Here is a 17,878-nt window from a genome sequence, read left to right as displayed (position 1 = left end):
TTCTAGAGACTCCCCCAGCAGGACCGCTTGCGCGTTCCTGATTGAGTCGATGAGGTCTAGAAGGCGACGGATCAGACGAAGACGAAGAACGAAGAGAAGCCGCAGGAGAAACGTCTAGATTTCTTGACGGGTAGCCAAAGATCTTTTTTTACGACTACGTGATCTTTCCTCTTTCTTGCGAAAAACGTATCCAACTGTTGACGAATCGCTTCGAGAGTCTTTTTGATGGTGAAAGAACCATATGATGAATGAACCTTTATTGATAAGACGATGGGCGAGGGGACGCCTTCTTCCTTCTCTCCGGACTCGAATCAGGACGCTCAGAAAGCGTCCTAAATCTCTTGTGCGGGATACTGTCTTCGAAGTCTTCCGGAGAAGACCGAAGCGTAAATCGAGGCGGAGGACGCTCGATCGTCTCCCGATGAAGCGTCCTCTTCCATCATACCTTTCCTAAGAGGTCGAGAAAGACGATGCCGCCAGTGCGACGTCTTACGTCTTCCTTACCACTTCCACTTGGAGAAGCTGCGTGCTCTTCCGTAAGACCTTTCCTAAGAGGCGAGAAACGATGGCCGCCAGTGCGACGTCTTACGTCTTCCTTACCACTCTCACTTGGAGAGGCTGCGTACTCTTCCGTAAGACCTTTCCTAGAGGGCGAGAAAGACGATGGCCGCTTGTGCGACACCTTACGTCTTCCTTACCACTCTCAGTCGGAGAGGTCTTCCGAGATTCCCACCCACGGTGAGGTGAGGACGTCTCGGAGGAAGAGAAGCATTCCTTCACGATTCGCGCTTGCGCGCGATCTTTGGCAGCCTGGGATGCGTCTTCAGGATCTGCCGAGGGACGCCCCGAGACCGTTGTTTATTCCCGTAACCCTCCTTCGGCCTTCGACATGTCCATTCCCTGTGTTCTGGGAGTCCGACAGAGGTCTCAACCTGGAGGCATTATAGGACCGATCTGACGCCCCCTCCACTTCACTAGGGGCACTAACATTATCACTACACTTTTTGCACATTAGATTGTAGCACTTTCATTTTCGATTCAAGGTTCCGAATCGATTCTAAAATGGTAGAAAGGGCATTCCCTTCGGTAACAATCACTTCCTTATCTGAAGGAGAAATTATAGGGTTATGCGTAGCATGTTCTACATTTATGTTAGATTGAGCAACTTTACTTTGACTTTTAACAGAAGCACTCCTGGAGGAAGACCTCCTAATTCTGTCACGCTCAAGTCTACGAATGTAAGATTCATACGCCTTCCATTCGACATCAGTTAATACTTCACATTCTTTGCACCTATCATCCAACAAGCAAACATGCCCTCTACAATTCACACACACTGTGTGAGGATCTACCGAGGCTTTTGGTAGCCTCACCTTACATTCTTCTACACCACACTGAAACTAGTAGAACTAGATCCAGACATCTCAATTCTAAGAAAAAATCAAAGCCAAAATCAAAATCCAAACCACAATAGCGTATGCCAAATCACTAAGCCAAGTCCGAAACCAAAAGACAATCCAAATACTCAAGTGACAAATGAAGTTTTCGAAATCCTAAGCGGAGGTCTGTAAACAGATGTTTACCGACCGGCGACAGAAGAAAATCTGAATAGAAAATGGGAATGGTTCCCGATATCCGCCTCCCAGCGGCGGGAATGGGTACTAACCACCTAGCCGACCACTGCGTTTGCCGGGAGTTTTGAAATTCTGTCGGTCGTCAGAGGAATACAGCTATATATATATCTGGCAGGTAAGTGTCATGAACAAACTGCATTCTTATTGCATTTTTCATAAAAAAAAAAACTTTAAATATTGATTATTTTGCATTTTTGGTGTCATATTTCATCTGCCAGATCAGCGTGTGTAGGCGTCGTAACTCTCGAGCTTGCGTTGTAACCCTGGAACATGCATCGTAACCCTGGAAATAATTTCTGATGAATGTAATTGAAAAGCGTCGTAACCTCGGAACGTCGTAAGCCGAGACTGTCATAACCCGGGGACTGCCTGTATACCACTTGCTGGGCACCCACCACTGGACCCAAGGAAAAGGTATCCAAGGAACTATGGGCAACGTCTTTTAAATAAAAGGACGTGAAAGTTGTTTGGCGTTTCCAAACACCAGAGAAGGTATGGAGGAAAAAAAAAAAAAAAAAAAAAAAAAAAAATGAGTCAAATCTGCCATCCACTATTGATGGGGTTAGTGTCTACACCACAAATTCTGGCACAAACTCGAATGCCATTGACTTCCAAACTTTCGAGTGCTTTACAATAGATGACAGGCCATGCAGTTCCTCCACCCTTTTGGTTGAAGCTAGGGCCAATAAGAAGACTGTCTTCAGGGTCAGGCTCCTATCTGTGGACTGCCTTAGTGGTTCGTAGGGGGGTTTTGTCAGACTACTCAGTATCATGGTCAAATCCCAATCTGGGGCTTTCAGTTCCTTTGGTGAACATGACTGCTCAAAGCTCTTCATCAACATGGCCAACTCCCATGAAGATGAAATGTCCACGCCTTTCATGCGCAAGACCGAGGCTAGAGCCACCCAGTACCCCTTCACCGCAGACACAGACATATGCCTTTCTGTCCTAAGATATATCAGAAAGTCTGCTAATTGCTGAACAGTAGTACCGAGTGGAGACAAGTTCCCTCTACGAAACCAATCACAGTATGCTGACCATTTTCCTTGGTATACTGCTGCTGATGACTTTCTGATATTTCCTGCCATGTGCGCTGCTGCTTTTTGCGAAAACCCTCTCACTCGCAAGAGGTACTCGACAGTCTCCACCCGTGAAGTGATAGGGACTTTACCGACTGGTGGTACCTCTCCACGTGCGGCTGACATAGCAGGTTGTTCCATGGGGGTAACTCTCTCGGCACGTCTATCAGGAGTTCCAAGAGGTCCGGAAACCATTCCACCTTTGGCCATAACGGAGCTACCAGAGTCATTCTGAGGTTCTGAGACCGCATTACCCTGTTTAGAACCCGACGGATTAGACAAAATGGAGGAAATGCGTAGATGTCCAGATTGTCCCATGGGTGTTGTAGAGCATCTTCTGCTACTGCCTCTACGTCTGGGACTACCGAACAATACACTCCCAACTTTTTGTTGTACCTGCTTGCGAATAGGTCTATGATCGGCCTTTCCCACAACCTGAGCATTCTGTCCACTACTTGTTGGTGCAAGGACCACTCCCTTCCCAGGATCTGATCCCTGTGGCTCAACTTGTCGGCCACTACGTTTCTTTTTCCTGGCATGTATCTGGCCCTGAAGTCTACTACGTTCTCTACAGCCCATTGATGAAGTTGAACTGTCATCATATGTAACTGTTGAGACACTAGACCTCCTTGTTTGCTTATGTAAGCTACTACTGTGGTGTTGTCTGACATCAAAACCACTGAATGCCCCTGCACCCTCTCCCGGAATTCCTGTAGTGCTAGAAATGCTGCTTTTAGCTCCAGCACGTTCATATGGAGTTTTCTGTCCTCGCCGTTCCATTTTGCTGAAACCATCAGCTCCTCCATATGCGCTCTCCAACCTTCTAGTGACGCATCTGAGAACTACGTACTTTATATGTATATATATATATATATATATATATATATATATATATATATATATATATATATATATATATATATCTATATATATATATATATATATATATATATATATATATATATATATATATATATATATATAAAGTAGTACTTCGAACTTGATCCATTCCAGAAGGCTGTTCGAAGTACGATTTGTTCCAAGTATGAAACAAATATCCCATAAGAAATAAAAGGAATCACGATAATTCGTTCAAATTGTATGGTGCCAAAATCTTCATCGTATGTGAACAATACCCATCCATGCCCAAAGTTAAAGTTATATGTGATATATATATATATATATATATATATGGATATATATATATATATATATATATATATATATATATATATATATATCTATATATATTATTATATATATATATATATATAGATATATATATATATATATATATATATATATATATATTATATATATATACACGATACCTGAGCGTGGTGGTTAAAACACTTCATATAATGAAACATAACCATGTCCCATATAAACAGAGTTTCTAGAGATTAATTTATGCTAAATAGAAGCTAAAACTTGCTCTGAATTGAGTTAAATATGGTGAAATAAACTTACCTTTGTCAGCTGATTTTTTCAAACCAAAACATGATCGGTTTGTTTGTATTTTATGATACAATAGTAATATAAGATTACATACTATATTAGTATTGGATACAGCAAAGTAAAGGATAACTTTCTAAAAGAGCCAAGGAAAAGATGCATATTCATTGTATGTATTTTATGAGGCAGTCTCAGCACTTAGGCTAAGCCACCTATAACCAGACAACAGTGCTATAAACCCTACAGAGGGTACAACTCAGTTATGAATATATTGAATAAGTGCCTTAAAACCAAAATGCCAGTAACTGATACCAATGGTAAATGGGGGCTGACTGTATGTACTAACCTGAAACAAAATTGGATGAGTCTCATTAAAAAATCATACTCATCAAACCTCTCACACACAAAAATTGGCCTTTATATCTTGACGAAAAGAATATACATTTTGTAGTAAGTCACCCTTTCAACCCCCATAAATGCTGGCAATGATTCATTCAACAACAGCAAATAAGAAAAGACAACTCTTTATGAGTCTAGCAATAAATATTTACAAACCTTTCAGCTTTTTAACCCTAGTTCCACTTGTTGTGTCCCAGCACATGACAGTTTTGTCTGCTGATGCAGTGTATAATGTAGCTCCATCTGTTGAGAAGTGCATATCTGTAATTGCATTGGTGTGTCCCATTAACAACCCAAAGTTATCACACTCGCCATACACATTCCAGAACACTGAAAAAGAAGAGAAATCAAAATAAACAACTCTGTACACTGAAAGACCATTAACTTTATAGGCAGGATTCCTCCCATATACAAAATCTGGATAAAGAGGACAAAAAAGAAGTGAAAAGACATACATTTATTGAATGAAAACCAATAAACAAACATAAGAAAGAGAGAAAAAAATTTATTGCTCTTGGTTAATCTCATTAAACTTAATATTTGAAAATTAGTACTGTAAATTATCATTTTATCATAAAATGTAGGTAGTGCCCTTGAAGATATATACATACACTTCTAACACTTACAGCCAAAACAGACGGAATAGAGTTACCCCTATGGTGTACGTATCTTGTGGAGAGAGAGAGAGAGAGAGAGAGAGAGAGAGAGAGAGAGAGAGAGAGAGAGAGAGAGAGAGAGAGAGAGAGTTATCCTTATTTAAGAGTGAAATGGAAAGATTATTGTATTTATTTAAAATACACACTATCACATATGAATTTTGTAATTAAAGTTACATTATCATTATTATTATTTGAAAATATTAATAAATATATTATACATACATGTACAAAAAATTCTTTTATCTCAGTGAGAGAGAGGAGAGAGAGAGAGAGAGAGAGAAGAGAGAGAGAGAGAGAGAGAGAGGAGAGAGAAATTACATGAACGTTCAGTCAGCAACACAACACACTCACGCCCGTCCTGTCACATTATTTGATATATTTGACAGCTCTGGAGTTAAAAAGAAAGATGGGGGAAAATTGGGATTTCCTTCATTCACACATAATTTTTTATTCTTAAACTAAAATCTTGGTAATTCACAATATTATTTTCTTTAATGATCTGATATTATTGCTGTTTACATTAATATTAATATTTGAAAATTCGTCAATCATTTATCCATCATACAAAAACCCTACATCTGTGTGTGATAGAGAGAGACGAGAGAGAGAAGAGAAGAGAGGAGAGAGGGAAGAAGAGAGAGAGAGAGAGGGAGAGAGCAGAGACCAGGAGAGACGTGAAATGGAGAGGAGCGATGCGTAGAATGAGACCGCAACGATGAGAAGAAGGTTGAAGCGAGGGTAGAGACGAGGAGACGAGGAAGACAGGACGAGAGACGAAGTGAGGAGACAGAGAGAGGACGGAGAGGGAAGGAGGGAGTAGAGAGATAGAGAGAGACGGATGGGGAGGGGAAAGGAAAAAAAAAAGAAGAAGAAAAGAGAGAGAGGAGAGAAGCAGAGAAGAGTAGAGTAGGAGAGAGAGAGAGCCTTATTTAAGAGTAAAATGGAAAGCTTATTGTATTTCTATAAGATACTATCACATTTGAATTTTGTAATTATAGTTATATATATATATATTTTTTGGTCTATCACAGTCCTCCAATTCAACTGGGCAATATTCATAATGAGGGGTTCTGGGTTGCATCCTGCCTCCTTAGGAGTCCATCCCTTTTCTTACTATGTGCGCTGTTTCTAGGAGCACACACTTCAGCATGAGGCCTGGAGCTACTTCAGACTGTAGCTTTTCCAGATTCCTTTTCAGGGATCTTGGAATTGTGCCTAGTGTTCCTATGATTATAGGTTCAATTTCCACTGGCATATCCCACATCCCTCTTATTTCTATTTTCAGGTCCTGATACTTACCCATTTTTTCCCTTTCTTTCTCTTCAACTCTGGTACCCCATGGTATTGCGACATCAATGAGTGATACTTTCTTCTTGATTTTGTCAATGAACGGCAAGTCTGGTCTATTTGCACGAATCACCCTATCTGTTCTGATACCATAGTCCCAGAGGATCTTTGCCTGATCATTTTCTATCACTCCAGGTTGGTGCTTGTAACACTTATTACTGCAAGGTAGCTGGTGTTTCTTGCACAGGCTCCAGTGGAGGGCTTTTGCCACTGAATCATGCCTCTTTTTGTACTGGTTCTGGCAAGTGCCGGACAATTGCTTGCTATGTTTTTTTTTTTTTTTATGTATGGTGTTTTTACGTTGCATGGAACCAGTGGTTATTCAGCAATGGGACCAACGGCTTTACATGACTTCCGAACCACACATGGAGAGTGAACTTCTATCACCAGAAATACACATCTCTCACTCCTCTATGGAATGGCCGAGAATCAAACTTGCGACCACCGAGGTGGGACGCCCGCACAATACTAACCACGCCACCAAGGCGCTTTGCTTGCTATGTGGTTTACAGTCTCATTTTTCATATTGCACTTCGTGCATATGGGTGAGATGTTATTTCCATCTATTGTTCTTTGAACGTATCTGGTTCTTAGGGCCTAATCTTGTGCCGCTGCTATTATTCCTTCTGTTTCCTTCTTGAGCTGTCCCCTCTCCCCAGTGATGAAACATGGCAGTGATGAAACATTGCCATGTTTCATCACTGGCCAGTTCCTTAGTCTGTCTATTATACTGTCTGTACATTAATTTTGACACTATTATTTCGCACTAAAATACAACCAAATTAGCTGAAAATCCCATATACGTACTATGATGTAAATTGGTGAAATAAATATATTATTGAGACTAATATGCAAGTTTGAAGTGAATTTCAATGACTAATATTAGTATGAAAACTTTACAAGCTTTGTACAAGTTTATTAGCTGGGTGGTATTGACTAAACTTTCTGCATATGTTCAGCTAATAAAATACTTCCATAATAATAAAGTAACAATGATATTACTCTAAAAACAAGAAAATTGAGTTATAGTATTATTGGCTCTAAAAGTCCCTTATAAATCTCACGTTCTTCATGGACTTGGCAGCCCAACTGATGAAAAGTTTTCAGAAATTCAAGAACTGTGTAAAACATTCAAAAATTAATTTATAAGACTGAATATTTGACTGGTGGCTATGCTAAACGAGACAAATATTTGGTTAAAATCTTAAAAACATTGGTGAATTTTTTCTATTATTACTTTTAATATTTAAGTTTGAGCGCTCTGTAACTATTGTTACTCATAAATGTTATTTGAAATACTGGGAAAATGTGTCAATCTAGATGCCGCACATGTGCGGTTAGATACAATCGTCACTAAACGCAAGATCGTCACTACTGTGATGATGCTACTCTAATTATACCAATCCCATTTCCTGAGTGTAGATTTTGTTACTGAATCACATAAGAGTTTAGTTAAAATTAGGCAAAACTCAAAGTACGCTTATTATTCGATCTAGAAAACTGGATCTTCCTGCTCCCTTCACATCTTTTTGTTAACATTGCTTCCTTTACTAATTGCAACTCATTCACAAATTGTGTTTTTTCCACTGAAATTCATTTTTGTAAAAATATATAGTCTAATTTTGACAAAGGAAAAATCTATTTCTGGAGGAAGACCTGTGTCACCCGGTGAAATGTCCCTATAGCACTCATTTCTAGGTATAAATAAATGCTAAATATACCAGAGAAAAAAACCATATGGAATGCTAGAGTTACTACCTCCAGCTTGCTCACCCTCATAGGGTGTCGGTATAGCACAGGGGCGAGTGGAAACCACTATCACAGATGCTTTGCCAATTAGAAGTCTCCTCTCTCAAAATCCCCCTCTAAAGAGATGCCGTTACAACGTCTACCTTCCGCTCGCTACTACTACCTCTGCCAGAAACCCTCATTTCTGAAATACGCACCCAAGCTTGGGCCAGCTACAGGGTGGGGAAAAGGAAAAAGAGTGAGATGGGTTCACCGGGCGACACAGGTCTTCCCCAAGAAATAGATTTTTCCTTTGTCAAAATCCCTTTTCTGGGCTCGACCTGTGTCGGCCGGTGAAATAGTAGCAAAGAATTGGCCATACAAGCTTGGTAAACAAAAATTTAAATGAAAGGAAAATAAAAATTTTCTTAAAATTATTGTTTTAATAACCAAGGTAAGGATAACAAGTTACAAATGGTAAAAAGCACCTAATATGACCAAATCCATACTTATCCTGGGAAAAAGCAACAGGTAATGAACATAAAAACAAATATAATAATGAACTAAGTACATGTACAGGAGTGGGTTGATGAGCAATCCAGTCCAGAACAAAAGGCAGAAAGGCAGGGATTACAAGCGAGGCAGGTAGGTGAGAGTGAGTACCAAAAGATAATTAATAGCAAAATAATAAAATAAAGATATAAGAGTTACATAACTAGGCCGTATCAGGGGAGACAATGTTCCCTGCAGCCACTGCCGAATATTTAAGGGCCTCTAGATTTTTCAGATAGTGACGTTTAAATACTGTCAGGGATTTCCAACCCGTATATTTTTTAAGATCCTCCAAGTTCATATGATGAATATAATTAACTGATGTAGCCACTGCCCGGATGTCATGGGCATGAGGGACTGAATCCGGATTGGCTTGTTTAATAAAATAAAGAATTTGTTGTCTGATTGCCTTCAAGGAAATGGTTCCACCTTTCTCTCTAATAAAAAGAGGACCTGAAGACTTTTTAGAAGTTCTGCCCAGATAAGATTTTAATGTAATAATAGGACATAATGATGGGTCCTGTGGAAGAGGGACAATCTTCCATGGAGACCACCTGTTTTGTGGGTCTTCATTCTTTGCTAAGAATTTCTGATCTGGAGAGAGCAGAACTTCTCCTGACAGGAGGAAATCAATATGATTTGGTTCTCTAGAGAGAGCCGACAGTTCAGATATTCTGGCGCCTGAGGCCAGACTCATTAAAAATAATGTTTTCCTGAGAAGGGTTATATATGAGCATGATTTGTTATCAGTATCTGAAGCCAACCTGAGTACGTCATTTAAAAACCAGGAGACCGTGTGAGGGCGGTCTACCGGTCTCAGACGAGCACATGCTCTAGGGATAGACGAGAAGTACGAATCTGTTAAATCAATATTAAAGCCAAACTGAAATATCTTCCTCAAGGCAGATTTAGTCGTAGTAATGGTACTAGCAGCTATGCCTTTTTCAAACAGTTCTAAAAAATGAAATTGTCAGATTTGTAGTCATCTTCTGGAGATCTGATTCTTTTAGAAAGATGGCTAGCTTCCTTACTGCTGAATCATACTGCCTGAGTGTTGATTCTCTTTTGTCTGACTCCACGAACAGGGTGTTTAGTGGGTCAATACTAGCATCCTTCTGTGCCGCAAACTTCATGAAGTCCATAAAGTTAGGGCATTCAGAATTCTTGACGAAGCTGACACAGTCCGAGTTTGTACTAATTGAGTCAGTTTTGGGTTGGGAATCCGTCTGGGATGGAGTTTCAACTCTAGTACAAGAGGAAACCAATTGCTCTTCCGCCAGTTGGGTGCTACCAATACTATCTGTCCTCTGAAAGATCTGAGTTTGTGTAGAACTTTCAGCAAGAGGTTTATTGGCGGAAATAGGTAAATCTTCTGCCAATTGTTTCAGTCTATGGACATCGCATCTGTGGCGTGAGCCAGAGGATCCAGATTGGGAGCCATATAACACGAAAGTTTGTGATTGGACTCCGTGGCGAACAGGTCTACCTGAAGGCCCGGGATTTGTTGGCAAATCTAATGGAATGATTTTGTGTCCAAGGACCACTCCGACTCCAGCGGAGTTGTTCTGGACAGTGAGTCCATGATGACATTCCGTACTCCTGCCAGGTGAGTAGCTGACAGGTGCCAATGATGTTTCATTGCCAACGAAAAAATTGCAATCATCACATGATTTATTTGGCTCGACTTGGAGCCTCCTCTGTTTATGCAATAAACTATCACTGCGCTGTCCGAGACTAGTCTGATATGATGTTCCTGGCCAGAGCTAGTTGTTTCAGGGTCAGAAAAATGGCCATTGCCTCTAGTACGTTGATGTGGAACTGGCGGAATGTTGTCGACCATGTTCCTTGAACCTTCTTGTACTGAGAGTAGCCCCCCCATCCGTTCAGAGAGACGTCTGTGTGGACTATCAGAGACGGCAGGGGAAATTGTAGTGCCACTGATTTGGAAAGACTCCGGCCTTCCATCCATGGGCGGAGTCTTTTCCTTAATATTGGCGGAATCAAGATTTTGTCTCTGAACTTGTTGGCTCTTTTCCGCCAAACCCGATTGATATCCTTCAGTCTGGCTTTCAACAGAACATCTGTTATTGAAGCAAACTGAAGTGAACCTAAGATTCTCTCTTGGATACGACAAGAAGCCCGTTTGTTCTTGAGGAATTGTCTTGTAGCTTTCGCTATCTCTCTGCACTTCTTTGGCGGTAGAGATAGTTTGTGTGTGGTTAGGTCCCATTGAATTCCCAACCATTGAAAGCGAGACGCCGGAATGAGACAGGACTTTTCCTTGTTTATCTGGAAACCCAGGTATTCTAGGAATTTTATTACTTTGGCTGTTGCCTTGCGACATTCCTTGTCGTTGGTTGCCCAAATGAACCAGTCGTCTAGGTAAGCTACTAACATCACCCCCTGAGCTCTTAGTTCCTGTACTACTGTCTCTGCTAGTTTGGTGAATATTCTGGGCGCTATGTTGAGTCCCAATGGCATGACTCTGAACGAGTAAGCTTGTTTTCCTAGTTTGAAGCCTAGGTATGGAGAGAAGTTTCTTGCTATCGGTACATAATAGTAAGCGTCTGTAAGATCGAGGTGGTGATGACCCCACGGGGAAGTAAGGTCCGCACCTGCGAGACGGTTAGCATGCGGAACTTGTCGCACTGAATGTATGAGTTGAGACGGGACAAATCCAGAATCACTCTTCGTTTGTCCAAGTCCTTCTTCAGTACACTGAACAAACGTCCTTGAAATTTCAGGTGACTGACTTTCTTTATTGCCTTCTTTTGAAGAAGGTCTTTGGCATAGTCTAGGAGGTCTGTCGTCGGAATCTGATGGAAACTTACTGGTGGAGGAGGCCCTTTCTTCCATCTCCACCCCAGACCTTTCGATACAACACTGTGGGCCCATGTACTGAAGGTCCAATGGTCCCGGGAGAGGTACAGTCTCCCGCCTACCTGCAGAGACTCATTGACTGGTTGAGGTCTTACTTCCTCTGCCTCCTCTGAAGCCTCTGCCTCTTGAGAGAACTCTAGAGCCAGCTCTCTGCCGGTAAGCACCTCTGGCTCTGCTACCCCTTGAGAGCCTATTATAGCCTCGAAACGCCCCGTGTTTCAAAGGAGGCGTTGAAGGCTGGGGAAGTCACAAGGGCAGCCGAACTCGAAGGCTGTTGAGTCGGTTGACTCTGCAGCAGAACAAACTGCTGTTGTGGTTGTGCCTTAGATGTCGAAGGCTTGCTTCATTTGGGAGACAGGAACTGCCTGTACCACTGCTTGAGACTGAGAGGTCTGGAAAAGCTGATACTTCCTAGGCCTCTTCCTACTTTTGTTTGTGGTCCGTTGGTCTCGAACTTCCTTTTGAAGGGAAGTCCCCAGCGGACATGAAGGTTTTGGTCAGCATTAGCAAAGACATGCTTCCTGCAGGCTCGTCTATGAAATCATACAGGTCCAATTGATAAGCCTGTAGCAGCGATTTCGTCAGGACCTGGAATAGAGGCTCCTCTGCAAAGACAGAAGCTGTCAACTCTGCAGTGGTGCCTGAGTTAATTGACCTGCTCAGCCTACATCTTGCTTCGAATTCCGCCTTAATCATGGTATCCGGAATTCTAGGCAAACGTTCACTGAATTGTGTGGAGGCACACTCCAGGTCGAGTTTGCCCACCGTGAACGTTGCCGGAGTGCCAGATCTCCAGGAAAGAGCAAAGAGGTAGCCTCCGTCTCTTTTAGCTGAGGCATGGGTTTGTCCTCCATTCCAGCTTACAGTGTCAATTCTGCAATCTTTGATGTGCAAGGAGTCAGGATGCTATCCGGCGCTACAAACATGGTATAGCAACCTTTGTGGGGCGTCAACTTGGTGTTGACGCACTCCCATTCCGTAAGGGTGCGGACCCATGCCGACTGAGCCTGATCTCTAGGGTAGATCACTGTCTCTTTCGGGACCTTGTCTACCCTGACCAACGCTTCCTCGACTAGTCTAGCGTAGCCCGGGAAGGGGAATTGTAGGCCTAGCGGGAAGAACTGATAGTCTTCCACGGGTCAGGTTCCGCAACCCTCAATTGTAAGCCTGCCCTCTGAAAATGGAGCATGAAGAGCCAACCGCCATGGGTTGCTATTCTCAAATGGTGGGAGCTTGGATGCGTCTGGCACCGCAAAGGACTGTGGTGTGCTTCCGGACTGGAGAAATCCGGTCACCAATTCCTTCTGGGCTTGTAATCTTTGGGTCAGAGACAGGATGGACTGTCCGGATGTCTCTAGACCCGAGGCGAGTTGAGTGGACATCGATTGAAGTCTCGAGTCCACTACTTCGCTCATCTTCTGCATGAGAAGAGTGGCGAAAGCCTCCTGGTCGAAGCCGGACTCCGTCGGTCTGGCTTTAGAAGTCTTAGCTCTCGTCCCCTTGGGTGGGGGAGTAGCTTTGGCCAAGGAAGTCGAAGGGTTGAGGGCCATTGACGACCTGGCGGAGCCTTACAGAGAAGGCTTGGCTGGTCTAACCGCCTTCGGCAGAGACTTCGTCTTCAAGGTTTTCACCTTGGGGATTACCGAGCCCGACCTATTCCCAAAGGTCGTGGACTTCCCAGAGAAGCCCTGAAAAGAAGAAGGAGTTGGGCTGAAGGAGAGAACGTTAGCCCCACGACCACCTGCCTCACTTACCTCCCTACCTTCCTCCTGGCCCTCGATGGCCATGGGCTCCCGGTGCAGGCTGATGGCCGCCACCTCCTCCGTCATGTCATCGCACAAGCCCTCTTGGTCCTCCGGGGGGGCTTGGGTCTCTTGGCGGATCCGCTTCATGATGGGAGCCGCTATCTCCGCCGCTACTGCTGCTGAAACCTTGGCGTTCGGGTAGAGGAGGGAGCACATCTCCTCCGACAGCACGTAGGGTTGGCCGGATCCCACGTTCCTTCCAAACCCCCCTACCCAGGCCTTAAGGGTCGACATCGAGGAGGCCTTGAGCGTCAGATCAACCTGTAAGAGATAATCAAACCAGGTTCCCCAGTGTCAGGTACTTTTCCTCGTTATCTAGTTTGACTATCCGCAATCGATATGTGTAACATAGAATTCAGAGTAACAATGAGGCGAGGATGCTACCTACCGACTCATCTGTTACGTTCCTAACTAGGCCGTAACACACCATGCAGGCTTCTGTGCCAGACCACGCGTCCCTCCAGGTGGATGGCACAGCTGGCATGAGACCGGCAGACCTCATGCCCATACGGCTTATAAAGGACGGCTGGGCACCCCATCTCCTGGCAGCGAACCATCTGTAAGTTGGAAAGACACAGGAGTATTGTCAAATAATGCCGCCGGAGTTATTTCCGGCGGTATGTGTACACTTAAACTAGTTACTTAACCAGCTAAAGGTAATATCAACTATAATCTTCAACTTACTTGTTATTAATAAAGCTCTGGAAGTCTCCGCCTACTCCGGAATCCATACTTTGGGTATCGCCAAAGCTATAACCGGAGGACTGGGCCTGATACGAGCAGAACAGGGAAACAAGGCAAAACCTAGGCCTGAGTCTGATCGCACCGGAGTAGAGTAGCAATTCCGAACCAATTGGAAGCACATTCTCTGAGCCCAGTTCCGCCCCCATCGGAGTGGGCAGCAGCGATAACATAGAAGACAGAAAACAGAGCGGCGGGAACAATGGTACGTAGAACTCCGGTGTATACATCCTGGCGCATGTGATGGTAAACCACACTTCGCTGGAATAAACACAGGCCCGGAGACATACCAACAGAAGCTACATAATAAATTTTCTTAATATTAAGCTCTGAATGTCTCCGCCTACTCCGGAATCCATGATCTCGTTATCACAATAGCTATAACCGGTGGGGTTGGACTGATACGAGCAGAACAGGAAAAATAGGTAAAACCTAAGCCTGAGTCTGATCGCAACGGAGAAGAGTAGCAGTTCCAAGTCAATTAGAAACGCATCTCTAAACCTAGTTCCGCCCCCACCGGAGTGGGGAAGCAGCGATAACACTAGAGAAGTACAGAAAACAGAGCGGTGGAACAGCGGTGCGTAAATTCGGGCGTATAGCCCCCTGGCAGGTGTGATGGTAGACCGCACCTCGCCAGAAAAAACACAGGCCCGGAGACATACCAACAGAGATTACATAATCTACTAATCCCCCAATCTCCTCCGACTAGTCCCCAGGACCGTGCTCTATGCTCTAGCTGATGTTAATCGGTAGGATTACTTGGGCAGCGAGCTAACAAAGCAGCGCTGGAACGAGTCCGGGATGGGGGGATGTCTGGAGGAGAGTGGACGAGTCGTGATCGCCTGGCCACAGCAACCGATCAGTGAATACCACTTCTCCAGAAGCCGTTAACTAGCCTACTACTAAAGGGGGCAGAAGACAGTAGGTCCAACTGACACCCCTAAAGGGGGCAATGGGCCCAGGCTACACTCAACAATATTAATTCATAAAATAACTGATGAGGAATTATTGGAAGAACTGACGAAAAAGGGGGGGGGGGAACCCGCACCCAGCTAAGATGCCAGCCTAACCCTCCGAAATCGGTACAGATCCGGTCAGGTAGGCTAAGATGGCTCCTATAAGGACGTCACGAAGAGGACGCCTAAAACCTAACTCAACCCTCCAAAATCGAATCTACCGTTCTGGTTAGGTAAGATAGGCCTAGCCCCTTCAAATGTAACAAGAGAGGAACTCTCTAGTCCTGGGCCACCCTCCAAGCAAACATATCTGCCTGGTCGGGTTGACAGTACGAGGAGCCACTAAAGGTGGTGGGATATATGCAGCCCGCCTAGCCTACCCTCCAAAACCTAGCCTAAGTCTGGTCGGATAGGCAAGGGTAGGACACTTTAGAACTTACAACCTCATCAAATAGCAATACAAGATTATAATCAAAAACTAAACTAGAAATATACATGCATGAGCACCGCGAATGAATGAGGAATCTTCACCTCTAAAACTAAACTGGCGTACCGCTAGGCTAGCCTAGGGCGCCTAAAACACAATACTCTTGCATAAAGTAGTATGAAGCATATCACTGTACGCACAGAAGGTAACCAACTCGCTCCTGAGGGACTGATGATAACGAAAAAGGCCCTATAATAGACTAATAACGTAAGGATCAAACCGTAATAAACAAAGCTCTCAGTATACGTCAGGAGCGAGACAGGCCCTATAATAGGCTAATACGTAAGGATCAAACCGTAATAAACAAGGCTCTCAGTAATCATCAGGAGCGAGAGCGATTACAAAATACGAAAACAGTAGCCTATACAGTGAAGAGCTAAACAGTGAATAAAATTACACAGCGAAATAAAATTCTGATATAAACGCGCACGCCGCCAACCATGCATCCAAAATGGCGGATTCGTAAGAGTCATACCCGGCTCCCAAGAACAAAAGACTTAAAATAAGGGCCAACTATGGATGCATCGTTGCCCCCACGTGTTCAAAAACAATAAATGGAATACTCAAATTAGATGAAGAAGCTTCTTGGTCAAGGGAAAACATGATGCTTCGTAAAAACACTTCCTGGAGACAGCAAAAACAGCGCATGCAGACACGAAGAGTGCTATTTCAGGAATGAGGGTTTCTGGCAGAGGTAGTAGTACTGAGCGGAAGGTAGACGTTGTAACGGCACCTCTCTAGATGGGGATTTTGAGAGAGGAGACTTCTAATTGGCAAAGCATCTGTGATAGTGGTTTCCACTCGTCCCTGGTGCTATACCGACACCCTATGAGGGTGAGCGAGCTGGACCGGTAGTAACTAGCATTCCATATGGCTTTTTTTCTGTGATATATTTAGCATTTATTTATACCTAGAAATGAGTGCTATAGGGACATTTCACCAGCCGACAAAGGTCAGAAATGACAATTTGTCGAAAATTGCATTTTTCCTAACTATACAAACCTGAGGTCCTTTAACAATAGGAAGGTAACTAGCGGCAGCTGGGACGGTCGTAAGCTTCGAACAAGGGGAGAACGGTAGTTAACTGCTTGTCCGATCGTGCGCGCGCCCGCGCGCCCGAGAGGTGAAGAATCACTTTGCTTTAGGCCCATGCAAAAAGTTGCAGAGTGAGGGGTGGCATGAGGTGGGACTATATGTAAAGGACCTCAGGTTTGTATAGTTAGGAAAAATGCAATTTTCGACAAATTGTCATTTGTTCCGATACGTAATACAAACCCTCGGTCCTTTAACAATAGGAAGACTCACTTCTTGGTGGGAGGAATCTGAGTCTTTTTGGTGAACAGACTGGTGTTCGTCCAACCCTGGAGTGCCTCCCTGGTCGTAAGAGCAAGGGAGGGATCCAAACCTCTGTCCGATTGATCGGGGTGTGCACCGCAGGATCAATGGTCAGACCTCTGGGCCAAGTACTAAGAGAGAGGCAAGCGTATCTCTTCGTACCAGCAAGCAAGAACTTGTTCCTGTTTGCAAGAGACAATCATAAAATGATGGGTTTGTCTCAATTTGGCATCCACTCCAATCCCCCTTGTTTGGAGGAAGTGGTGGATATTTACTCCTATCCCTACTGAAAGGGATAGGATGGTGCTCTATTGAGTAGCTCACCTGCATCTCGTCCTTACCCAGCAGGGTGACGACCGTGTCCCTCTACCCAAAGGTAGAGGGAAGAAAAAGATGGGAAGAGGAGCCAGTCACACTCTCATTCCTCATCCATTCTTACGGTCACACCAGGACTCGATGCTGTTCAGCCTGCGAGGGTCTGGGTTAACTACACAACGTGTTGAGCAACCACCACGGTTCCCAAGGAAAAAGATCCAAGGAACTGTGGGCAATATCCTGAAGGTAGAAGGAGGTGCATGCGGTCCGGTTGGACCAGGCGCCTGCCTTCATTACCTGCGCCACGGAGAAGTTCTTGCGGAACGCGAGAGAATGATGAAGAGGCGTCCACACTCATCCTGGGTGTCGAGTTTCTTCAGACAGCTCCGTCGCACCTCACAGGACAAAGCAGCATAGCCTTCGTATCGGAGGCGGTGACGTCCATTAGGGAGGGTATTGTGAAGGACTCGAACCAATCGTCAGTTACCGAAGGGTTCTGAGTCTTC

General features: G+C 44.0%; 1 protein-coding gene across 1 annotated transcript in view; it reads right to left on the bottom strand.

Annotated features, from left to right (window-relative positions):
- LOC135197813 (U5 small nuclear ribonucleoprotein 40 kDa protein-like) overlaps positions 1-17,878 on the bottom strand; it is an 81,226-nt gene that overhangs the window by 32,198 nt on the left and 31,150 nt on the right. The window contains exon 3 of the mRNA XM_064224947.1: positions 4,724-4,897. Coding sequence (XP_064081017.1) covers positions 4,724-4,897 — 174 coding nt within the window. The remainder of the gene's footprint in view (positions 1-4,723; positions 4,898-17,878) is intronic.

This window comes from Macrobrachium nipponense, chromosome 21, assembly GCF_015104395.2.
Source record: "Macrobrachium nipponense isolate FS-2020 chromosome 21, ASM1510439v2, whole genome shotgun sequence".
Lineage (NCBI taxonomy): Eukaryota > Metazoa > Arthropoda > Malacostraca > Decapoda > Palaemonidae > Macrobrachium > Macrobrachium nipponense.
This window is presented reverse-complemented; position numbering and strand designations above follow the sequence as displayed.